The following is a 26,186-nucleotide window of genomic DNA, read 5'->3' as shown; positions in this document are numbered from 1 at the left end:
CAGTCCATATCCGTTTGGCTTGAATTTTAACATGGAAACAGCCCACAAGCCCTTAGAGGTATTATTGGGTTCAAAACCAACAGGATTAACCTTCCCTCTTTGATTCAAAGATTTCTACTACAGCTGATGTGATTTGTTTCCCCAACACTGACCGCATACCAGGGAAAGCGCTGCAGCATATGCTCTGTCTAGAGCCCAAATTGAGCAGTGTAATCTTTTGTAACCTTTATGCTGAAATGTTCCCAATTAATATTAAGCTGTTAAAGATAATGCTGCAGTAAAACTCAATTTAGTTTTGAGGTTCAAGCTTCCTGGTCAGTTACAGAAAATTTATTCAGTAAAGGAACACTAGGTGTCACTTTGAATGATACAATCAAACTTTATTAAAAGAAAAAATGATTAGTTAAGCAAATAAGCATGCAGTTATTACTTACATAATACCACAATTATACTTACTATCAAAGATGAAGTGTATCAATGGGGTGATCAATCTATTGATAACAGAGTGAAGTATAGCCTTATAATCCTGGAAACTAATGGGACCTTTTTAAAAAAATATAAATTGGAGCTTTCCTGCAATTTAGCAACACTGCTCTTTTTATATTCTATTATACCACTAATTAACATTAAACGGCCTTTTACCATAATTGTATTTCTACCACCTTCTTACTGGCTCTTTACACATTAAGCCAGCTATAACCAAAAACATAACAGTAACATAACCCTGGATCATGTCCTTGCTAACTCTTACTTTCCCATAACACACTCTCTCCAACTTATCTCTAACTTCTCACACTAACAACTTCAATTTCTGATACTACATCTAACAATGATGTTTAGGTTAATTTACGCTCCAACTTCTTATTTCTTAACTTGAACCATCCTATAGGCTACAGCAGCCACCAAGAAGAAGAAACAGCTTTAGAGAAAGATGTCAAAGTCTACATTGACCTTGTCTGACAGCCAACTTTAGCAAACAGAGATGAAAAATTAAAGGATGAGACTTGCCAAAAAGGGTGGGGGGGGGGGAAGTTTGAAGGAGTCAACTTCCAACAGACCTAACACCACATTGGCAGGATGTAAATGATCTTCACACATGGCCAATGGCCTGCTTCTGAAAGGACAGAGTATTCTTAGCACTATGGTACTTGAGAAAGGGATGCTCTCCAAAATCCATGGAGGAGAGCAAGGTATAAACAAGTGCAGAACACAAGCAAAACAATCCATATAGAGACCTGGTCTGAATAGGCAAATTCAGACCTTTGTAGATGGCTGCGAGATACATAAAAAGGGGGGAAATGAAAAAAACAAGACAAAAAAACCCACACCAGAACCATTACTCTCTACTAAGACACATGACAGACCTTGGCAGCAGATAGTCACAGATTTGTTTTTCAGGAAAAAGACATACATACATTTTTGTATTCAATTCCTTCTCCAGTTATATTGATTTGGCTATACTTGTACAGATCTCTTCAGCACAGATCATCCAAAAACTAAAATCAGTATCTGCAAGATGTGGAGTTCCTGAAGTCCTCATGTCTGATAATGGGCCTCAATTTACCTCTGAAACCTTCCTAGCATTAGGACTTTGATTTTGATCGTCATGCAAGTAGACCACATTACCCCCCAGAGTAACAGGGGGATGGAGAAAGCAGTTAAAACAACTTCTGCAAAAATCAGTCGACCCATATAAAGCACTCCTGGCTGGTCAACAAAACTTGCATCTGGACTTTCTCCTATAGAACTTCTGATAGGAAGATGACAAAGGACACCTTTACCTGTGGCACCAATGCAGCTTAAACTTAAGTGGCCCAACCTGAAGGAATTTTAAAATGGGATGCTGAAATTGAAGTTTTGTTACTGCTGAATTTTTATGTTTGGCACTGAAAAGAAGAAGAACTACCTGAACTGAGACCAGGGAACAAAGTTTGGCTCAAAAACTCCCTGATATTTGGAATTGTTCAGAACTTGTCAGAAGCTCTCAGATCCTAAAGGGTGGAGATTCCAAAAAGACTTCTCCAGAGGTATCAGATTCATCTTCACATTTCCAAACACCACAAAGAGGATCTGGGACCTGCAGTTACTCTGTCAGGATGTCTCTCTCCTCCACAGGGGGACTCCATGCACAAACTCAAAAGATGAGAGAACGTGGTCTGGAAGACTAATCGGACTCTTTCAAACACTTGATCTTTAGAATAATCCTCAGGACTACTGAAATGCAATTAATAAGTGGACGCAGTAATATAAATAGTTTTAAGGAATTTGAAATTTATTGTGAATTGTGTGTATATACATTGATTTATAATTTCAGTTTTAAACCTTTTTATTATAAAAAAAGGGAGATGTGGAGTGGTTATAAAATTCCTGGTCCTCCATACTAAGGACTATGGACCAGGATGTGTTGCAGCAGCAAGTTTAAAAAACGTAGCAAGCTGCTTAAAGCATGGCTCTTTGTTTATTATCCTCACTCTATTGCTCATCAAAAATGTTAAGGTGGATCACTTAGTAAAGGACAATCATGAGTTTAATACTTCCCATTACAAAGGCCACATCTTAAAAGCATTGTTTTCTGCACACCAGTGGAGTACATTCCTGCTCTTCACCTGTTTGTATGGATTGGCTTGGGAAACTAAACTGCTCAGCATTTCTGAAAACAAAATCCTTTGGAATCTAGTCCTCTTGACAATGAGAGGACCAAAAAAAACCCAAAAAAACCTCTCTGGCTCCAACTCTCCCAGTAGTGCAGGTGAGAGGTTTCTGAAATTTCTAACTGAGAATATTTTAAATGACTATGCCAGGCAACATATGCTTTATTAATTGTTTTAGTTGATTGTTTAATATTACTACCAACCTGGTTCTGAAAGAGGAATCTCTTCTTGTACTGGTGTAACTGGTTCGACAACTTCTTCAGTTGGGGAGGTCACCTCCATGGTTTCTGATATTGCAAGGAAATATACAAAATCACTGCTATACTGTCTCTGAGAATAATGCCTAGAGGGATACTATCAACTTGGTTAGATACATTTTACCACTGGATACCATTTTAAAGCCAAACTATTACCAAGAAAACAAAACCACCACTACATTTTAGGAAGATCAAACCAAAATGCATGAACCTGTTGATCTAAAACAGAAGGTTAAACAAGCAGCTCCCAAAGCTATGCATTCTCAAACAACAAACTAGCTTGAAAGTGGACAAATGTTGGGTCAATTATTGGCTAAAAAGGATTACCACCCATTCACAAAAAAAAAATCAAGGTTCATCTCAGAGTTCCCTGCATTATCAGAAACATACAATAAGATGTAATACAAATAAGTTATCAGATCTCTCGCCATTCCCCAACCAAAAAAAGAGAAAATAAATCATTACTAAAAAGTAATTTAAATTGATGATTACTTTCTTAATTATCAAAGCACTATCCTTCTCACAAAGGAAAAATGGCTAGTTACAGTTCAGCATGATTAAAAAAAAGAATGTTTTAGATGTTAAAGGTGTGTCCATATTTCACTTAAAACTCTTTTGGCATATTATTGATATTATGCTGAAAAAGCTGTAACAATCGTAACCATAGGAGAACTGTAAAGCAGGAATGTCAACCATTTAGCTACATGCAATCCATCAGATATCTATATCCAGGTGCTCTGACAGACTCCAATGTTTCAGAATGTGAGCACCTGCCCTCATTATATTTATTTTATGGAAGATGAAAGTTTCTGGCAATTAGTCGGAAAGATTGTGTTAAAAACAAAAAGTAGTACAACTGATACAGCATTGTCTTTGAAAAAGCTCACAGAGGGCATCAACCCCCTTTTACCTTCAATAGGGTGTTCTCCCTTAAACCTAAGGATACGAATCAGATTTGCAGACTATGTAAGTATACAACTGTGTCCCTAATCTGCAAACACAATTATTGTAATTGTGCTTGAAAATCATAAGGTGCAAACTGCATGTGGAAATGGCCAAAAGGCAAAGAGTGCTGGCCCTAACCAGGAACTGCATCATTTTCTCCCACAGGACAGTAGTTTTATTAACTGAAGATTATAGGGTTTTTTAAAAAAAAAATTAAAAGCCATATGCTATCTTCAATCTTTGTGCAAATCTTTCATGGTCATCAGTGGACGATCATTAGAGATCAAAGGAAGTGCACGGCAATAACTTTGCAGCCCCATCCATGGACCACAATGAAAGTGTCATTTTGAGCAGAGTGCTAAAGGAGTGACACATGCTAGAGTACACCCATTTTCCCTGAATAAAGGGAGTTAATTTCTCAAGTTTGTACTGCAAAAGTTATGTTTTATGTGCTCAAAAGTTCTAATAATTATACAAATAACTAGATCTAAGAGAGATTTTAGAAGTCAGCATTTACCAGTTTTCAGAACGCAAAAAAGATTTTCTTCTGAATCAGTAACCTGGCACACTTTACAGGTTCATTGATAAAGGGCACAAAAATAAATCAAATAGTCTCTTATTTCTTTAGGATAAAGCTTAACTGCTTTTTCACTTCAGAAATATCAGTAAATTTAGAACACTATAATCCCTGATGTTTAAAGAGTTAAAAACTCAAGCTATACATTCATGCCACCATCTACTGAGCCTTCATGATGTACATAGACTCATAGACTTTAAGGTCAGAAGGGACCAATATGATCATCTAGTCCGATCTCCTGCACAATGCAGGCCGCAGAATCTCACCCACCCACTCCGGCAAAAAAAAAACCTAACCTATGTCTGAGCCATTGAAGTCCTCAAATCATGGTTTAAAGACTTCAAGGTGCAGAGAATCCTCCAGCAAGTGACCCGTGCCCCACGCTGCAGAGGAAGGCAAAAACCCCCCAGGGCCTCTGCCAATCTGCCCTGGAGGAAAATTCCTTCCCGACCCCTAATATGGCGATCAGCTAAACCCTGAGCATGTGGGCAAGACTCAGCAGCCAGACACTCAGGGAAGAATTCTCTATAGTAACTCAGATCCCACCCCATCTAACATCCCATCACAGGCCATTGGGCATATTTACCGCTAATAGTCAAAGATCAATTAATTGCCAAAATTAGGCTAACCCCTCATACCATCCCCTCCATAAATTTATCAAGCTTAGTCTTGAAGCCAGATATGTCTTTTGCCCCCACTGCTCCCCTTAGAAGGCTGTTCCAGAACTTCACTCCTCTGATGGTTAGAAACCTTCGTCTAATTTCAAGTCTAAACTTCCTGATGGCCAGTTTATATCCATTTGTTCTTGTGTCCACATTGGTACTGAGCTTAAATCATTCCTCTCCCTCCCTGGTATTTATCCCTCTGATCTATTTATAGAGAGCAATCGTATCTCCCCTCAGCCTTCTTTTGGTTAGGCTAAACAAGCCGAGCTCATTGAGTCTCCTTTCATAAGACAGGTTTTCCATTCCTCGGATCATCCTAGTAGCCCTTCTCAGTACCTGTTCTAGTTTGAATTCACCCTTCTTAAACATGGGAGACCAGAACTGCACACGCTATTCCAGATGAGGTCTCACCAGTGCCTTGTACAACGGTACTAACACCTCCTTATCTCTACTGGAAATACCTTGCCTAATGCATCCCAAGACCGCATGAGCTTTTTTCACGGCCATATTACATTGGCAGCTCATAGTCATTTTATGATCAACCAATACTCCAAGGTCCTTCTCCTCCTCTGTTACTTCTAACTGATGAGTCCCCAGCTTATAACAAAAATTCTTGTTATTAATCCCTAAATGCATGACCTTGCACTTTTCACTATTAAATTTCATCCTATTACTATTATTCCAGTTTACAAGGTCATCCAGATCTTCCTGTATAATATCCCGGTCCTTCTCTGTATTGGCAATACCTCCCAGCTTTGTGTCATCCGCAAACTTTATTAGCACACTCCCACTTTTTGGGCCAAGGTCAGTAATAAAAAGATTAAATAAGATTGGAGGACAAAAGCCTTTTTTGCTTTGCAATACACCTTTTTATTACCAATATGGTTAGTGACAAGAAAATGAAGCTGTATTAGAGTCAATGATCAAGAGCAGTGTTTCCCAAACTTGAGACGCCGCTTGTGTAGGGAAAGCCCCTGGCGAGCCAGGCTGGTTTGTTTACCTGCCCCGTCCGCAGGTCCGGCCGATCGCGGCTCTCACTGGCCGTGGTTCGCTGCTCCAGGCCAATGGGAGCTGCTGAAAGCGGTGGCCAATAAGTCCCTCGGCCCACGCCGCTTCCTGCAGCTCCCATTGGCCTGGAGCAGCGAACTGCGGCCAGTGGGAGCCGTGATCGGCCGGGGCAGGTAAACAAACCAGCCCGGCCCTCCAGGGGCTTTCCCTACACAAGCGGCGTCCCAAGTTTGGGAAACACTGATCAAGAGTAATAGCAAAAAAGAAATTGTGAAAAGAAAAAGTGAAAATCAGTTTAGTCTATTATATGAAGAATTTTTTGCTGAAGTAAGATACTCTCACCTTCTTTGTTTTCCTGTTGCTGCTGTTGCTTCTTTTTCTTCTTGTCTTCATAAATTGGCCTCTTCTTTGGCATAGAATCTTTGGATGGCACTTCAACACCTGCAAAATGAGAATTAGAACAGTTCAAAGACTACAATGAATAGAACTAACCTGTAGATTAGTGACCAAGTTGGCAAACTAAAATAAAGGTAAGATTTGGTTTAAATTAAATTAAAGACCAAAATTTTCCAAACCTGCACAAATTTAGGCTAAGTGCATATTTAGACACCCAAGTGGCCTGATTTGCAAGAAAGTTCCAACGACATGCACCTTCATGTGGCATTTGCGGGTGCTCATAACCTCTGGATAAAAGGGGTCAGGTCACTTATGCTTAGGAGTCTAACATTAGGTATCCAGGTTTGAAACTTTTGACTGAGGTTTACATTTGGTCCCACAAACAGACATTTCAAATTTAGCAGTGATAAGGCATCACCAGTAAAGGATCCTCTATTCTGGAATTCACTTCCAACTGGCCTAACAGCAAACCTTGTTTTAGGGCCTTTAGGCTTCTTATCTGCCGTCTCTCTTTTCTTAAGCTTTTAAAGAAGGCTAAGTAGGTAGTATTTTTCCTGTTGGTATAAGTATTATGCTTCTGAAGTTACATAATTGTGTGCCAAGACATAAGCGAAAAATGAAGATCAGTGCCTTCATTTTCTACCTCATCAGAAAGATGGGACCTCCAGTGGCACTCTTCCCTCGTTTGCTTTAAATTAACTTTCAGCATGAGAGCAGAAAGTTGACCTAGTGCAAGAGGGAAGGATTGCCACTGAAGTACCACAAGTATTTGCTGCAACAACCTAGGTTCCTCTTAAATACCCTCCACTCAATTATTACCTAGAACAAACCCTGCAAAGTTTGAGATCTGACAAGATTACACAGAGGTGTGTAATTTTGCAATGAGTCAGCAGGATTCCAGAGAAAGTTAGTTATAAACTACAGCAGTAAATGTACAGAAATTCTGGGCCTTAATGAGGTTTTTTTATTGAAAAAAATTCCAAAAACTCTTGCCAGAGTCCCTAAACGGTTTGAATCCTGAATACCTGAGAGCGCTTCTCTTTCAGCAAGATAGCATGTAGTTATGATCAGTAGAGGCACTCAAGCTAGGTTCCTCCAGATTTAAAGGCAAGAGATCTCGCCTCTGGAATTCACTTCCTTCCTTAGTCTGCCATGAACCAAAATTACTTACTTTCAATACATGCTCCAAGACTCATCTAATTTTTCTGGCCTTTGAGATTGGGATGTCCAAGAAAATGATACTTCATAGGCATTTATTTTTGGCTGTAACTGATGTATAGATTAAGGTGGAAAATATAATATATTAGCCAATTTTCCCTTCTGGTTTTATGGTTATATTTAATATCTGTACAAGCACGGAGAGCTACTGGGATAACTATTGTTAAGGATACGATTCTCTCACAGAGGTCATGGATTCCATGACTTTCCAGGACCTCCATGACTTCTTCCGGAAGCCTGCTGCAGCCAGCTCCTGGGAGCAGTGACCAGGGGAGATGGTCCACGGCCAGCCCTGGGCCCGCTGGAGCAGCAGCCAGGGTTGGGTCAGCCCTCCCAGGGCTGGAGCAGCAGCAGTCAGTCTCTGCCGCAGGAGCAGAGGAGGAGCTGGAGCAGCTGCAAGCCCTGGCAGCGCTGTTTGTGGTCCCACCATCCCACGGTATTTTTAGTAAAAGTCAGGGAAAGATTGCAGGCTTCTGTGAATTTTTGTTTATTGCCCACAACCTGTCCCTGACTTTTACTAAAAATACCTGTGACAGAATCCTAACTTTAACTATTGTTAATAAATCTGAAATAAAAATATTGCTTTTCTTGGCCATAGAAACACAGTAATTTTACACATGGCATTTTTGGGTATATTCTGCTTGAAGCAACATGGGACCTAGACAGCAGAAGGATCTGCTAAGTTTTCCTTGAGCAATAAGTGCACAAGAGTTTAGATTTTACAAGACTACTTACCCTGAGCTTGGAGTAGTTTAAGAGTAGCCTCTGCTCTGGCTCTAGCTTCTCGCTGGGATTTAGTTAAAAGTTTTCCCTCCTTTTTCAAACGCTCTTTTCTCTCTTTCTCTTTTTGTTTCTTCCTTTCTTTTCTTTCTTGTTCCAAACGTTCCTATGAAAGTAAACAGTGATAGGGAAAAATATCACTATGCATTTTTATGATTTATTGAGTTAGTTATCAAACTACAAGGATTTATTACAATTTATAGCTGGCAAGAAGGGAGACCTTCCCCTACTTTCAGTGAGTTTTCACTGTATACATAGTAAGGGCCTAATCCTGCAACAGACTGAGTGGGGGTGCACCACTTCTCTACCCCTCACCCATTCCCATCTGAACACATGCAGTACCTCCTCTTTACGCTTAGCTTCTAGTTCCTCAAGTCGTTTTAAGCGCTCTTCCTCCTCTCTCTTTGCCCTTTCTTCCTCCTCTTTCATCTTAGCCAAGGCTTCTTGCATAGCTTTAACTGTAGCTTTACTGGGACCTTTTTTCTTCTCTTTCTCTTCTTTCTCAACCTTCTTTTTCTTCTTGTCTTTTTTCTTTTTGTCCCCCTCATTATCAGCAGCTACATAGGAAAAAGACAGATATTCAGGGGTGTCAGAAATTCAATTATAAAGGACTCCAGATAGTTAAGTAGGGTTTTAAATACTACATTTTGCTTAATTCCAGATCTGAGAAACATTGATGATTCTGATTTCATACTGAAAAAGAAAAAAAAATTGACACTTAAATCATAGCGATAAAACTCTAAAGTGTTCATATAATAGATGTCTAAGAATTATCAAGTGGTGAAAAATTATGTTTGCACTACAGAGCTATAAATATATAACAGTGAGAATTCACCATGTGTCATTTGCTTTCTATATACCTGGACAATGTACAGGCCAGGAAAAATGCCCATGGGTGAACCACATACAAAAAATAAAATACATATAGCTACTAAGTATCTTTAGTATTATTGACTTAGGAAAAAGCTGCAATCACAACCACTGGTTTGCCACGGGTTTGGCTCACTAATTGTTAAAGGGAAAAAGTCTGATTGCATCAAATATTACTCTCCTAAAATTACCAACCTTCTGCTGCTGTGGAAGCCTCTCCCTTTTCCCCTGCGGCAGCAGCTGGAATAGCTTCAGGAGACGCTGCCTCTTCAGCTCTCTTTGGAACCTCCTTTGGTTTTACCTGTTCTTTACCAGCTTCCAACTCTTCCTTTTCCTTCTGTTTTCTCAGTTTGGCTTTTTCCTCCTCACGTTTTTTTCTCTCACGCTCTTTTTTTTCTGCCTTCTTCTGAGCCACTGTTTTTATTTTGAATGAGGGCTCCTCTTCCTCATCCCCACTTTCAGCATTAGGAGCGGGCTTTCCCTTTTGATTTTTCTTTTGACCCTTTTTAGATTGGGAGAAATCGTCCGATTCATCGGCACTCTCACCTGAGGACACTGCTCGTGTACTCTCTTTACTTTTCTTAATGTTAGCTTCATCCTCTTCTGAAAGGTCCAGCTTTTTATTTGATTTTTGAGTTCTTCCTTTGCCTTTCTTAAGCAATATCTCACAATCATCATCATCACTGCCAGAGTGAGTTTCAGTTTTTGGTTTCTGAGTCTTTTTAGATTTTGTATCCTTACCCTCCATTTCTTCACTGTCATCATCATTGTCAAAACTGATTTTTTTACTCTTCCCTCTCTTTTTTTTGTCCTGTTTTGAGAAGCTGATTTCTTGGTCGTCATTCTCTACTGTCTGGTAATCAAACACATAGGTTTCATTTTTTCATGGAAAATTAAATGTTTTCAAATGCAAAATTCAGAGATCATATAGGAGTCCTCTTATTGAGGCTAGAGTTTCAGTAGTAGTAAAAGGATACCTGAACTAACTAAAGACAGACCACAATAAAGAACGCTCTACTTAATCAGTCACATTTTTCTAATGCTTATCTGTGTGCAAAAGTGGTATAAGCTAAAAGTTAGCATTGTTTGCATCTAATGCAGAAGAGTAGTTAAAAGCAATCGTTACTTTAAAAATATTAGTCAATTTTCATTTAGGTCCTCCTACTATACAGCAGCACCAAAACTTATGTAATCTGCGAGTAAAGATTCAACTACCCAAAAACTGCCCCTTTCAAAACGCTTTCTATTTGTCAATAACCCCTCAACGTTTACCTTTTCTGAAGCAGGTTCTTGGTCAACCTTCCCTCCTTGTGCCTCTACAGACAGTTCTTCCAACTCCTTTAGGATATCATCTTCACTAAAGAAAGAAGTTAAAATCATGTCAGTATTTGTTTATTTGTAATTGAATACAATAATGAAAGACACAAAATTATTTACTCAAATTCTTGTTTCTTCTTTTCTTTTTTCTTTTTGCCTTTACATTTTTGTGGTTCCTGCTCCTTGGCAGCACCTGCTCCCTCTATTTCAGCAGCAAGAGCATCAAGGTCAATATCATCTTTGGCACTAAACAGAAAGATGAAAAACAGTTTTACTAAAGCTCAAATTAAAAAGGAAGTCACCAAGATGAGTATGTTTAACAATTTCCACAGGCATTTCAGAATGAAACGTAAATTTTATATATTTTTCATCTTACAGTAGATTTAAAATAAGACATTTAGACTCCCATCCATCTTAAAATTAATGATGTGGGAACAGCTTTTGTAGTGCAGTTCCACAAGCCAATTAAAATTTCCCTAAATGTACATATCAGGCTGTGCTACAATGCAAAGTCACTGCATCCCAACGAATATCATTGTGCACTGTCAAAATGTGAAGATTGAGTTTAGCAATCCCAAACCATAGTAACTTCAATTCTCTTCTCCCTTCCTGAAGAGATATATACACACACCCAAAATATCAGGGGGGGGGGGGGAAATCTGTATCATGCATGTTCATTTATGCAAGAACCACCGTAGTTTTTTAAAGAAACAGAAACTCTGTAAAAAAGATGTATAATAACCAAATTCCAAAACTAACTGTTAGAAGAAAAAGGAGCAGGTTGACCCAAAGGTGGATATGAGTACAGGCTTCTTTATTGCGATACTTGTTCCTCTTGACCCAATTGTCAAGTAAGCACTGGATTAGTTAAATAAAAAGAATGTAATGTAAGTCAGAATGTAAACGCCTACATTCGCTACAACACCCCAAAAACCCTTATTAAGTAATAGAAATTGATTATACCCACCCCTATTGACTGATTACAGCATTACACATATTATACACACATCTTTACCTTGAAAATAAATTACTGCAAAGAAATGTGTTGCTACAAATTCCCTTAATCTGCAGTTCTCAGGGGAGGGAGGGAAGGGCCATGACCTAGGGCTCACTTATGTAGCTGGGAAAGGAAGGGAGGAAGAGATAACACTTCTTTACCCAAAAGGTATCCTTTAGATCCCCCACATTTCTTATGCAGCTGCAACACTTATCAATTCTTAACAAGGAGAAGGGAGGGGAAAGGGGTAACACTTTATCTATTAAGGGAAGAAATAGTGCATGCCTGTGCCTACTCTCTGATACCATGCCAGCACACCAACGGTTTTCCATGTCTTTACTTAACCCTTACATATCCCAACACTAATTTCTAACAAATTCAAAAGAAAGCCTACCCAAAGCTATATACACTACTTACCATGAAGGAAAAATAAAAAACAAAATTGTTTGTAGGATGCAAATACAAGTGGTAAAGTTTCTTGTTTAGCATTTACATCACCAAAGCATAACATAGTGGTTCTCAAACTTATTTGATCGTGCCCCCATTCTGTGAGTCCCAGCTCTGAAGGCAGTGTCACTACCAGCGAAGTAGTAAGGGTGACAATAGCATACCATGCCACCCTTACTTCTCCGCTTCTGCCAGCGGCGGCACTGCCTTCAGACTCAGAGCTGGGCATCCAGACAGCAGCCACTGCTGCTCTTCAGCCACCCAAGCAAGTTCTTTTTTTGTTTTTTTAAACCCCCTAAAGCTTCTCATGCCCTCTAGAATACATTCCGTGACCCCTTCGCGGGACTCCCCCCAGTTTGAGACTCTCTGACATAACATGATTTCCTTCAAGATATGTACACAGGTTCATCCTTACTCAATCACAGAAGTCACAGAAAGAAAAGGCCCTTTAAATCATATAGCCCATCTCTCTGCCAGTGCCACGCAGTTCCCTATAGCATATTCCATAGTGTTTTGCTCAGTCTAATTTTGGGAATCCCAGCACAGAGATTTCCAACACTTCCTTTAGAATTATTCGCACTCTAACAAATCATACTGTCATACAATCAGCTTGCAAAGATTTAATGTTATATCTTAGCTAGGAAGTCATTTTTGTTTGTAGTTAGTGCACTCTGAAATAAAAATAGCAAATTGTTAGTCCAGTTAGCTTCAAAAAGCAAAGTGATATAATTCTCAAAGGCTTCCTGCTCAAAACTCCCACTTAGCATAATGTATTAAAATAGAAACTGCAATACAGAATGTTCCAAAATTATGTACGTTATTATAGCCATTTACTGAAGTGTAATGTGTTTATTAATTTCCTCAAAACCTTGCATACAGGAATCAAAGCATTACTCACCATTCTGGGAAGTATTTCAAGTTGAAAGTAAGTAAGTAAAGATACAGCACCTATCTCTGCTCAACCAGCTATAGAAGAGCTATCCAATAGCTCTTCTACTTATAAGATTCCAAGCAGTTGCAAGCTATTGAGTCAGAAAAGTGGAAAATCCCTAGTAAACATGTGACCTAAGGAAATCTATCCCAGTGGCTTGTCTTGTTAGGGAGGGCAGGAGATAATTTTTAAACCAATTTAAGTATTGGTAAGAACTCAGTTCCACAAAACAAAAAAAGCACACTTTATGAGCAAATCCCTTTTCTGATGCAACATCTTGCAACAATTGGAATCTTGAAGTTCCATGTTAAAGTCATTAAGAAACCACAGTTCATCACAATTCAGATTCATGAAATCCATAAATGATGTTCAAGCATATTTATCTCAGTTTAAATATGCTATGGAATCAATATAATATTTTGGCTTCAGACACACAATGACAGCACTGCAACAGTTTTACACTTTGTTGATGCTTGGAAGGTTGTATCTTTGTAAAAGCTAGAAAGTTTGGGGGAAGGAGGTTGTTTTGTTTTTTAAATAGAAGTCTAGGATTCTGCAGAGGTTGGTAGCTATAGAGCTCCACTGGGAAAAGAAAAGTTTAAGCCTTTTTTTAACAAGATGTACACTTAAAATTCAAAAGTGACAAGGTAAAAAGCATAACGTGTTTTCCGAGCCCAAAATGTTGTGAAATAATTTCACGCTCATTTCTCCCTCTTTTTAAAAAAAAAAAAAAACAATTGAAATTAAATATTTTCGGAAGTTATTCTACATTTTCAAATATATGGATTTTAATTGCAACACAGAATACAAAGTGTACAGTGCTCATTTTATATTATTTTATTACAAATATTTGCACTGTAAAAATGATAAACAAAAGAAATATTTTTCAATTCACTTCATACAAGTACTGTAGTGCAATCTCTGTATTGTGAAAGTGCAACTAACAAATGTAGATTTTTTTTTTAATGTAACTGCACTTAAAGAAAACAACGTAAAACTTTAGAGACTCAGTCCTACTTCTTGTTCAGCCAATCGCTAGGACAAACAAGTTTGTTTACTTTTTCAGGAGATAATGCTGCCCACTTCTTGTTTACAATATCACCTGAAAGTGAGAACAGGCGTTCACATGGCACTGTTGTAGCCAGCGTCACCAGATATTTATGTGCAAGATGCGTTAAAAGATTAATAAGTCCCTTCATGCTTCAACCATCCTTCCAGAGGACGTGTCCATGCTGTTGAGGGGTTCTGCTCAATAACAATCTTTCATCATCTGAGTCAGATGCCACCAGAAGGTTGATTTTCTTTTTTGGTGGTTTGGGTTCTGTAGTTTCCACATCGGAGTGTTGCTCTTTTAAGACGTCTGAAAGCATGCTCCACACCTCATCCCTCTCATATTTTGGAAGGCACTTCAGATTCTTAAACCTTGGGTTGAGTGCTGTAGCTATCTTTAGAAATCTCACATTGGTACCTTCTTTGCGTTCTGTCAAATCTGCAGCGAAACTGTTCTTAAAATGAACAGCATGTGCTGGGTCATCATCCGAGCCTGCTATAACATGAAATTATGGCAGAATGCGGGTAAAACAGAGCAGGGGACATACAATTCTCCCCCAAGGAGTTCAGTCACAAACTTAATTAATGTATTACTTTTTAATGAGCGTCATCAGCATGGAAGCATGTCCTCTGAAATGGTGGCCGAAGCATGAAGGGCCATACGAATGTTTAGCATATCTGGCACATAAATACCTTGCAATGCCAGCTACAACAGTCCCACGTGAACCCCTGTTCTCACTTTCAGGTGACACTGTAAGTAAGAAGCAGGCAGCATTATCGCCTGAAAAAGTAAACAAACTTGTTTGTCCTAGCGATTGGTTGAACAAGAAGTAGGACTGAGTGCACTTGTAGACTCTAAAGTTTTACATTGTTTTGTTTTTGGAGTGCAGTTTTTTTGGTACATAATTCTACATTTGTAAGTTCAACTTTCATGATAAGGAGAGTGTATTACAGTACTTGTATGAGGTGAATGGAAAAATATTCTCTTGTTTTTTATAGCACAAATATTTGTAATAAAAATAAATATGAAGTGACAGTACACTTTGTGTTCTGTGTTGTAACTAAAATCAATATATTTGAAAATGTAGAAAATATCCAAAAATATTTAAATAAATGGCATTTTATTATTGTTTAACAGTGCAATTAATTATGATGCCTAAATCTGAAGACTGAAGCTCAGATTATGTAAAAGATTTGTTCCCTTGGTCAGCAAGTATTAAATTAAATAGAAAAAAGAAAAAACTATTCAGCCATGCATGAACTGAGCAACTGGAGCAGTGGAGTTTATAAGTAGTGTATGGAAGAGGGGCCAAGTTCTCCTCGTTTACATCAGTTCAGCTCCATTAAAGTTAATTAATGGAATTACACCAGAGTAATGTACTTTTTCAAATCCAGCATCCCAAGACAGGGATACAATTCCTACATCGATAAGCAGAATCGACAGGAAACATTATCTATCATCCAGTGAAACTAAAGCAAAGGCTTACAAGGTAACAGACAAGCATAGGTTCAAGATGACAAGTGTTTTCTGCATCAACCAGCCATTCACCGAGAGTCTGGGAAATACAAACATGACCACTGAAGTGTGCCTTTTGCTTTAAAGGTGCTACAGGTAACAAGCTATACATTTGACTACAGACAAATGAACAGTTCTTGCGCAAAGGACTTTCTAGTTTAAAATAAAAATAAAAATTGCTCACGGTGTAAAATGACAGCAACTTTATAAAGCCTTCCAGTTTTTAAAACTAGAAGAGTACAATAAACCAACAAAACAAGAAAGTTGCATCACTACAACATAGTACATTCACTGTTCACGTTCCTAAAAGGAAGTGTTTATGAGATTCATTTTGCTGAAGCAACTCTCATGATGTGTCATAATTTCAGTTTCACCAGCACTGCTCCAAGTGAATTAAAGGGACACCAGCAACTTAGGTCACTTCTATTGTTTGGGGCGTGCCATTTTACCTTTAATATCCCAAACACTCGGAAAGAGGAAAAACAATGTACTTCATGTATTTGACTTCATTTTGAATCTAGTCACCTTCACCATTTTCCTGTATAGTAAGTATCCCTCATTTGTTTTGGGGGGGTCTTTACACCCAGAACACGGAAGAGAAAAGCATTTAAAAACAGTAAACTGATTGCAAGACTATTGAAATTGACAGGAGTGCATGTATTACCTGAGACTACTTTTAGCTCTTTAAAACTGACAAGATTTCGAGTTGATGGTATCTCCTCAAGGAACTAACCACAGAATAACTAATGTACTGATGCACAGCATATGAACACTTGCCCATAAGAAGTTTGAAATTAATCAAACTTTTTAGAGTGTGCTGATTGCACATCCATTTCTTGTTTCATACCATCTTTAAGTGGAGTTTTAAGGGGAAAATGCCTGTGTTATGTGACTAAATGAGACTTACTAGCTAGCTCTGGAATGCCATTCAAGACATTCAGATGCTGTCCTTGGTCCAGGTCTCTTTCTACTCAAATAGACAAGGGCTAGAAACACTAGGGAAGCATTACTTTGTTTCCAGAGTGAGAAGGGTAAGAAAGCTATTTTCAACCCTAATACAACCCCTTCCTGCAACATTAAATGTAATCTGAAAAAATATGGCTGTTACATTCTGTGTGTGGATATATAAATATCGCCTTTTCCTTCTTATTTCTCATATTAGAAATCCAGGCCTTTTTCATTCAGTTTATCCTGGAAAACCATGGTTGACAGGAGGAGCTAGGAAGTTATGGTATCTAACAAGGAAGTAAAACCTGATTGAGAATGAACAAAATTTTCATCCTAGTTCTTTAAAAAGGTATTTCATTTATGCTCAGACTCATTTGACAAACATTTAACAGCTGGAAGAATAGGTCTAACTACAGCACCAAACACTTCTATCCCTTCAGTTTAAGGTTCAGAGAGCTCCTAATGTTCTGTAGATCATATAAGCAAAAAATTGATTTAAAAAAAAATGAGTAAAATAAGAACTTGTATTCAAGCACTGTGGGGTTTTTTTTTTTTTTTGGTTTTTTTTGAAGCAGGAACTCTTTCTATGACACATCCTACAACAAAGATACACAAGCCTCCCACTTTCCCTCCCCCACCCCCCCGAACACACACACATTCTTTCACATATCACATTTAAAAGAATGATGGTGCAAAAGTTCTAGCCAGGCAGACAAAGTTAAAAATGAAACCACTGACAGAAAAACTAGATACCAAGCAACAACAATGCAAACTCTCCTTTTAACAGTTACAGTCAACAGAGGATAGAGCTGCCAAAGCATCTGACTGCATGTTAGGAATGTCAATTGTAACAATAAGTCTTCATTTGTTGCAAGCAGGGTGAATAAAAACCAATGTGTTTTTTTAAAATGGAGTTTATTTAAAATTATAATACCTTAAAATATTTAAATAATAAATATGCTGCATCCATGAGTCCCTATCAAAAACTCTGAGTTAAAGGCAGCGTTTCTATATAAAGAATCAGGGGAGAACATTTAACTTTTGAGGTTAAGCTTTAGAAATGTAGCACAATAGGTCACCTGCTGTATTAAGGGCTTGTTTTGTTTAATAAAAAATACATTTTATATGCTAGTTTGTATGTTTAATTAAATTCCAGTTACCATCTCAATGCAGCTGGGCACATATCATGACCAAAAAGGTTAATTATTTACTAAATAAGCAACATAGTCACCATTTTCTAACATACTTAAAGTGTGCAATTATTAAATAAGAATCTGAAAATATTAAGCCATGTAATTGCTTAAAATGTATAGAGTTATAGCGTACCCACCTAGGTAGCAAAAATACGTACCTAATCTAAGAACATAAGAACAGCCATACTGGGTCAGACCAAAGGTCCATCAAGCCCAGTATCCTGTCCTCTGACAGTGGCCAATGGCAGGAGCCCCAAAGGGAATGAACAGACAGGTTATCATCAAGTGATCCATCCCCTGTCACCCAATCCCAGCTTCTGGCAAACAGGCTAGGGACACCATTCCTGCCCATCCTGGCTAATAGCCATTGATGGACCTAACTTCCATGAATCTATCTAGCTCCCTTTTGAATCCCGTTATAGTATTGGCCTTCACAACACCCTCTGGCAAGGAGTTCCAGAGGTTGACAGTGTGTTGCGTGAAAAAATATTTCTTGTGTTTGTTTTAAACCTGCTACCTATTTAATTTAATTTGGTGGCCCCTTGTTCTTGTATTATGAGTAAACAACACTTCCTTATTTACTTTCTCTATAGCACTCATGATTTTATAGACCTCTATCATATCCCCCCCTTAGTCGCCTCTTTTCCATGCTGAAGAGTCCCAGTCTTATTAATCTCTCCTCTTATGGAAGCCATTCTATACCCCCATTCATTTTTGTTGCCCTTTTCTGAACCTTTTCCAATTCCAATTTATCTTTTTTTGAGATGGGGCGACCACATCTGCACGCAGTACTCAAGGTGTGGATGTACCATGGATTTATATAGAGGCAATATGATATTTTCTGTCTTATTATCTATCCCTTTCTTGAGGATTTCCAACATTGTTTGCTTTTTTGACTGCTGCTGCACATTGAGTGGATGTTTTCAGAGAACTATCCACAATGACTCCAAGATCTCTTTCTTGAGTGGTAACAGCTAATTTAGACCCCATCATTGTATATGTATAGTTAGGATTATGTTTTCCAATATGCATTACTTTGCGTTTATCAACATTAAATTTCCTCTGCCATTTTATTGCCCAGTCACTCAGTTTTGTGAGATCCTTTTGTAGCTCTTCACAGTCTGCCTGGGACTTAACTATCTTGAGTAGTTTTGTATCATCTGCAAATTTTGCCACCCCACTGTTTACCCCTTTTTCCAGATCGTTTATGAATATGTTAAATAGGACTGGGCCCAGTACAGATCCTTGGGGGAAACCACTATTTACCTTTCTCCATTCTGAAAACTGACCATTTATTACTACCCTTTGTTTCCTATCTTTTAACCACTTACCAATCCATGAGAGAACCTTCCCTCTTATCCCATGACTGCTTATTTTGCTTAAGAGCCTTTGGTGAGGAACCTTCTCAAAGGCTTTCTGAAAATCTAAATACACTATATCCACTGGATCTCCTTTGTCCGCATGCTTGTTGACCCCCTCAAAGAATTCTAGTAGATTGGTGAGGCATGATTTCCCTTTACAAAAAACATGTTGACTATTTCCCAACAAATCATGTTTATCTATGTGTCTGACAATTTTGTTCTTTACAATAGCTTCAACCAGTTTGCCCGATACTGAAGTGAGGCTTACTGGCCTGTAGTTGCCAGGGTCACCTCTGGAGCCCTTTTTAAAAATTGGCGTCACATTAGCTATCCTCCAGTCATTTGGTGCAGAAGCTGATTTAAATGATAGGTTGCAGATGACAGTTAGTAATCCTGCAATTTCACATTTGAGTTCCTTAGAACTCTTGGGTGAATACCATCAGGTCCTGGAGACTTATTACTATTTAGTTTATCAATTTGTTCCAAAACCTCCTCTAATGACACCTCAATTTGGGCCAGTTCCTCAGATCTGTCACCCCAATAGAATGGCTCAGGTTTGGGAATCTCCCTCACGTCCTCAACAGTGAAGACTGATGCAAAGAATTCGTTTCTCCGCAATGGCCTTATCATCTTTGAGTGCTCCTTTAGCATCTCGATCATCCAGTGGCCTCACTGGTTGTTTAGCAGGCCTTCTGCTTCTGATATATTTAAAAAAAAAATTACTATTACTTTTGGAGTCTTTGGCTTTAAAATCTAAAGGCTCTATTTAGGTGTAAATCAACGTTTTAATATTTATATCAACCAATAAGAATGCACTTGTCTTTAGAAAATAACTGAAGTACAAATGAAAAAATTGATTAATATTGAAGATTTAAGTCACTCAAACCTGATTGCAAGTCTTTTCATTTTGGTTCACAATTTTCAGGAATGTTCTGAAGACTAGAGGAATAGTGTTTCCATTCTCTGCTGCCATGCCATGGACTGTTTCCACAACTGTGACAATTAGTAATTAAACTGTTAATAAAGCCTACCTATACCTCAGGTAACACACAGGAACAGATATGATTTCAACTGCAAGAGAAAACCCACCACTTAAGTTATTCTATAAATAAAAGCAATACAGCTATTAGTACAAATATCTGAAGACCAATTATAGTAGCCAGGCAGACACTAGTCTTTCCAATCCACAGATGGCACTGTTATTTCTTTAAAGGGATCCACCAAACCACACACAAAAGGTCATTTTTATGTCACTAGGAAAGAAAAATGATGCATTTACAGTTTACCTCAGACTATGTCAATAACCCTTATGAACAAAGCCTATTAATAGCACAATTAATCTCTACTTTAGAGTTATGTACTAGCAGGAACCACTAATATCCAAGTGCCTCCCACATTAGATTTCCAAAAGCAAAGTGTTAAGCGGACTTCAGCTCTTCTCCCTGCTGCAGTTATAAGCTCTGCTTGGGGTATTTTTTTTGGGGGGGGGGAAGAGGTGGATGGGGCAGTTGCTGTAAATATATTGGTAACATAGAAAGTTTACTAACTAAAAGGAAAGACTTGCAGCATAATCTATAGGTGATAGTATGCTTCAAATTATTATAAACTTCACAGTGGTTTTTCTGCTACATCAGAAAGACTGCCACCACAAAAAGAAGCACAAGAGGAAAAGCTACAGTAGTTAGTACACGACACTAGCAATTTAGCTTGCAGAAAACCAAGCAATACACAGAACTACAGTATGTTAGTTGTACTAGAACTCTTAATTTATCTAGTGTTCATTCTTGGCTGCAGAATCACCCTTTTGGCACTTATGACTCCTAAAGCAATATGCATGAATGATCACAGCAATATGCCTATGCAACAGACTGCAATGCCAAAGAGCACCAAAATCTGAGTGAGAATAAATACAGCCAAAGATTAAATACTTGGAAGTAAAAAGAATTGGCAAGGAAGGAAGAACGTAAGAAAAAGAAAGACTTACAAGGAGAAAGATAGAAAATATGAAAGGCCCAGGACACCTGAGGGAGAGAATGAGAACCAAGATGGGAAACAGTTTTGTAACATAATACCACATGCCTATATGGAATTCTGCAGCAACATTGTGGGGTGTGAATTCAAAGCAAAATGGCAAAAGCCCTATGTTTTCCCACAACCACCCCGCTCCCGACTCAAACTTTCCATGCAAGAAAATCCTGCAGAATAGGTTCATACCTGTGCTGCTAGATTTCTATCCCATAGCCAAGGCCCTCTGTATCCTACAGCCAGCTGGAACTAAATTCTGTATCGAGGCATTTCTGTTGCACTCTCATGCAGGAGACTGAAAATTTTTGAGGTGGCTTCCATTTACATTTTTAAAGAAAAGGAGTTCTCTTATTGAAAGAGAGTATCAGTACAGCACAACCACTAAAACTTCAGGAAGTCACTAGTTAAGGCAGCCTCCACATGCCTTAACACCCAAATATCATATCTGAACCACTCACTCTGCACCTCCACAAACTCCATTGATCACAATGCATACACAGTTCTTTTACATCAATCTTACCTCCAACCAAACTGGATAAATATATTCTCTACAGACATATTCACAGAAAAAAAATATCTATAATCAGCTGTTTGTATGTGGCAGTATGGTGCTCAGAATTAAGATTTATGCATAAGTGTGATGCAAAGAAATTTGATGTATTCACTGGTTATGGGTGGAAGTAAATCTATATATAAAAAAATCAATGTTGAAAAGAATGTTTACAAGAGATGTGGACAAATTGGAGAGAATCCAGAGAAGAGCAACAATATAAGATGGAAAGGTTAAAAAAAACTGGGCATGTTTAATCTTGAGAAAAGAGGACTGATGGGGGACCTGATAACCTTTTCAAATATGTTAAGAGCTTTTCTAAAGAGGATGATGATCAATTGTTCTCTGAAGGTAGGACAAGTAGTAATGGGCTTAATCTACTGCAAAGGAGATTTAGGTTACATATTAGGAAAAACTTGCTAACTATAAAGGATAGTTAAACACTGGAATAGCCTTCCAAGGAAGATTGTGGAATGCCCATGACAGGAGGCTCTCAAGAGCTGGCTAGACAAAAACACATGACAGGGATAGTCTAGGTTTACTTGGTGCTGCCTCAGTGCAGTGGACTGGTCTTGAAGACTTCTCGAGATCCCTTCCAGCCCTACATTTCTATGATTCTATTATTGTTATCCACACGAATAACTTAATTTTGATATTACTATCCTTCCTAGATCTTCTTGCAGAGTTCCAGTGCTCCCATTCTTCACCCTCCCATAGCTGCCCTCTTCTGCAATAAACCCCCACAGAGCCGTACTTCCTTCCCCAGGCTTCCCTCCCCACTGGCCTAGCCTTGTTCCTCCCACTGAATTCTTCTCCTGAGATGCACTAACCAGTATGCTCCCCTGACACACACATGCATATGCATATTATTTTTTTATGTATATATATAAAAATATAAAATAGGCATTTCTTTCTGTCCTACTTCTGCCACCTCAGATATCTCCAACCCTTGCTCAAGCCCCACATTCCCTTCATGTTCCCCCTCACTGCCGTTTATGCCCCGCAGCCAAGAAGGGATAAACCAGGATGGGAGAGGGTATGGGGAAAAGAGGGGGCAAGTGCACATCTATGTAGAGGGCATGGGAGAAAAAAGGATTGAGAGCGGTGAACAACTGAATGTTTGTGGGAAACCCGCAGTTGGGAAAACAGTGCTTCTGCATAAAGCCACTCACCTCTCATCATAACAGGGGACAAGGAGGAAAAAGGAAGGAAACTTGAAACTACCACCTCCACTCCTGAGACACCTTCTCTCTCTGATAAGATGGAGATTTGCAAGAAGGGACACTCAGTCTGATAGACTTGAGCACATCACACTGGGGAGGTACAGCTGTGGAGAGTATTTTTATTCTTCTTCCTTGTTAACCCTCCTGTGACCTCTCAAGTCACTTGCCCAGTCATCCTCAGAAACAGGAAAAGATGAGCAAGGATATGAAGCAGAACAGAAGAAAACCCAGTACCTCTCTACAGGCTTAGCACTCCAGCAACTCTATCATTGGTGCTTCAGCTCCCCAGCCCACATCACTGTGAGGACCCAGTTCTTTGCACCCCAAGACTTCAGCTTTTGAGGGGCTCTATGCGGTATTGCTGTCTGCTACACTAAGAAGTCACAGCAGTAGCACCAAGCCCCACTTCTTTCCCTGCCTCCACAGTGCACAGTTCCAACCAACCTCTGTTCCATCTCAAAGCTCCATCTGTCTCCCATTGCCCCAATACCCCTACCCAGCCTGCCTCCCCAGTATGTTTTTGATGGGCACAGCTGGTGAGTCAGGCTGCCGACAACAGATACTACAAAGCAGTATATATGGTGCTTCCCACTCTTCCATGGTGAGCAATAGCTACACTATAAAGATTTTCATTAAAAGCCAACTCCCTACCCAGAAGGGGAAGTCAGATTACAAACTAGTTTAGAGGCAAGGATGGAAAGCCTTAAATCACTAACATTTTCATAGCATACCTTTTTACTAATAAATGCTTAAAAATAGAGGAAGAAATCCAGTAAAATTCAGATTTTTTTTAAATGACTAGCAATTTACGGCTGATTTCATTCAAAAACAGGTAATACATCAAAGGCATCTGAACCTAGGAATAAGATACATAACACTGCTGTATCCCAATGTCTATTTTGAGGTCAAGTAAAGAAGGACATGCTGAAGAATCAGCTAGTGCAAAATGAAACACACACGTGCGCGCATGTATTTTTATTTCCTTTTGGTTTGTACTGTGGAAGAAAATACTTGTTTTATCTCCTGTCAGCAGTAATTATGCAGGGCCTATGATCAATTAAAGTAGAATTAGGTCTTGGTTTTGTTAAGGAGTATAAGAAATATACCTATTCTTGATTAAAGGAATAAAGCGCGCTGCACACAACAGTGATCTTTTTGGTAGATTTAACAGCTTTCATGGGAGTCCATTCATTCACCAAAAAGATGTTGACTGGCATGCGGCATTCAAGATGGCATGAACAAGGCAGACAGTCAGAGGATCCTCAGGACCCTAATATTTTGTGACCATGGAATCGTCTGTCACATGTACAAAGTGTGGAAGTGTTCTGTATGGAGCCATCAATATAATTTAGAAAATCTTTAAGGTTTAAAATTGAAGCAAAAAGTGACTGTCAACACAGCTGAAGTTTGTGCTTGCACATAATGTCATCCAGCCATTCATTCTAGCTAGCAGCGTAAAATACAGATGTTTGGAAATAGGACTACGGTTGAGAAAAGAATTAAAAATTAACATGATTATCTCTTCACCAACCACTTAAGTGCTTTGAAGTGACCAAAATTCTCCTTTCCCACCTTTATAACTACAGCCTAACTTCTACTTTACTGGAGTATATTCAACACCTCAATAGTTTGTGATGAACCCAAAGAGCCTTTCACCAATAAAAGCAGCAAAGAGTCCTGTGGCACCTTATAGACTAACAGACGTATTGGAGCATAAGCTTTTATTGGAGCATAAGCTTTCATGCTCCAATATGTCTGTTAGTCTATAAAGTGCCACAGGACTCTTTGCTGCTTTTACAGATCCAGACTAACACGGCTACCCATTTGATACTTTCACCTATAGACATTTCTTCCCACTCAGTGCTACAAAACCCAAGGCAGATAATGTTTCAGCTAAACATCACAAGCGTTTGTGGGAGCTAATACAGCATATATTGGAATATATTCATCCAAATGTATCTGGATGACTAGTGAAGCTTTGGGGATGCAGCATACAAGTGTTGATCTCGCCATAGATTTTCATTTCCAAGTTGGCTCCAGTGCTCTGATGCGCTTACAGACAAGGCTCATGGATTTGGGAGGCCGATGTCCCCCCCAGAATAAAGCCGGGGGGAAAGACAACACCCACACGCGTTTGGGCTGAGACGCCAGCATTAGTTACTCACAACGCTCAGCTGCCCCGGGAAGAAATTAGCAGGGGGAGGCGGCACCTGGAAGGCAGCGCCAGCTACACAGCGCTGGGCCGGTCGCCCCCGCTTCTCCTCCCAGCCGTGGGAACCAAGACACCGCGTCCGTGGGTCGGTGCGTAGTAGGAGGGAGCTAGTGTCCGAGGGGCGCGGAACTGCCGCGACTCGCCCCCACCAGCGCTCACTGCCCGCGGGAGCCGGGGTCCCCCTAGCAGCCACGGGGGTGGGAGGGCCCCGCGGCCGAGCCCGCCCCGCGCTGTCACTCCCCGGCCACGAGCCCGCTCGGGGGAGGGGGAGAGCCCGGCCCGCTACCTGTCCTCGCTCTTGTTCTTCTGCTTCTTGCCCATGGCGGCGCTGGCGGGGCCGCCTGGTCACCGCTCGCCTCCGTCCACGTCCGTCTCAGCAGGGTCCGGCCGGCCACATCCACACGCACCTGGGTGCATATGGTGAGAGGCCGCAGTGCGCAGGCGCCTTCACCCCGGGACCCAGCGCGACGGCGGCCTACGGAGACAAGGGCGCAGGAGGGACCCGCCGGCGCTGCGCGAGGCGCTCACTGCTGCTGCCCAGCGCCCCCTCTGGCCGGAGGGCGAACAGCGGCAACAGGCGCCACGCTCCCCTCTCCCTGCCAGGACAGCCCCAGGCTCCCCCCTTTACTGCCCCCTGCTGCCCAGCTCCAAGCTGCCCCTCCTTACTGCCCAGCCCTAGGCTCGCCCCCTTACTGCACCCTGCTGCCAAGGCCAGAGGAAGAAATTTCCCACCCACTCCCTCCTCGGGCATGGGGGTGGGCACTGTACACAACAGAAAACAAGGGACGTTCTGATTCACTGGTGTGGCCCAGTGCGTAGAGCACAGAACCGGGAGTCAGACTATGGGATTCACAGCCCTGCCAGCTGACTTTAGTAAATCGTTTTCCCTCACTGCACCTCGCCTCCCCCTCTGTAAAACAGGCACAACCGCGGCATCATATGTTCCAGGGGTGTTGAGAGAATTCATATTTGTAAAGCACTTTGAGATTACTGGACAGCTAACAGCAAGTGCCAAATCTTCTTCTTAGGTACCTACAGTGTGTGCAGGG

The 26,186-nt window shown here is 40.0% G+C and overlaps 1 protein-coding gene across 1 annotated transcript in view; it reads right to left on the bottom strand.

Annotated features, from left to right (window-relative positions):
* Positions 1-25,563, bottom strand: part of EIF5B (eukaryotic translation initiation factor 5B) — a 68,562-nt gene extending 42,999 nt beyond the window's left edge. The window contains exons 1-8 of the mRNA XM_065412646.1: positions 25,424-25,563; positions 10,805-10,930; positions 10,640-10,724; positions 9,563-10,220; positions 8,840-9,054; positions 8,453-8,603; positions 6,446-6,544; positions 2,855-2,938 (exon numbers count right to left, since the gene is read on the bottom strand). Of these exons, the coding sequence (XP_065268718.1) occupies positions 2,855-2,938; positions 6,446-6,544; positions 8,453-8,603; positions 8,840-9,054; positions 9,563-10,220; positions 10,640-10,724; positions 10,805-10,930; positions 25,424-25,458 (1,453 nt within the window). The 5' untranslated portion in view covers positions 25,459-25,563. The remainder of the gene's footprint in view (positions 1-2,854; positions 2,939-6,445; positions 6,545-8,452; positions 8,604-8,839; positions 9,055-9,562; positions 10,221-10,639; positions 10,725-10,804; positions 10,931-25,423) is intronic.
* Between the last annotated feature and the right edge of the window lie 623 nt (positions 25,564-26,186).

The sequence above is a fragment of the Emys orbicularis genome, chromosome 1 (assembly GCF_028017835.1).
Source record: "Emys orbicularis isolate rEmyOrb1 chromosome 1, rEmyOrb1.hap1, whole genome shotgun sequence".
Taxonomy (NCBI): domain Eukaryota; kingdom Metazoa; phylum Chordata; order Testudines; family Emydidae; genus Emys; species Emys orbicularis.
This window is presented reverse-complemented; position numbering and strand designations above follow the sequence as displayed.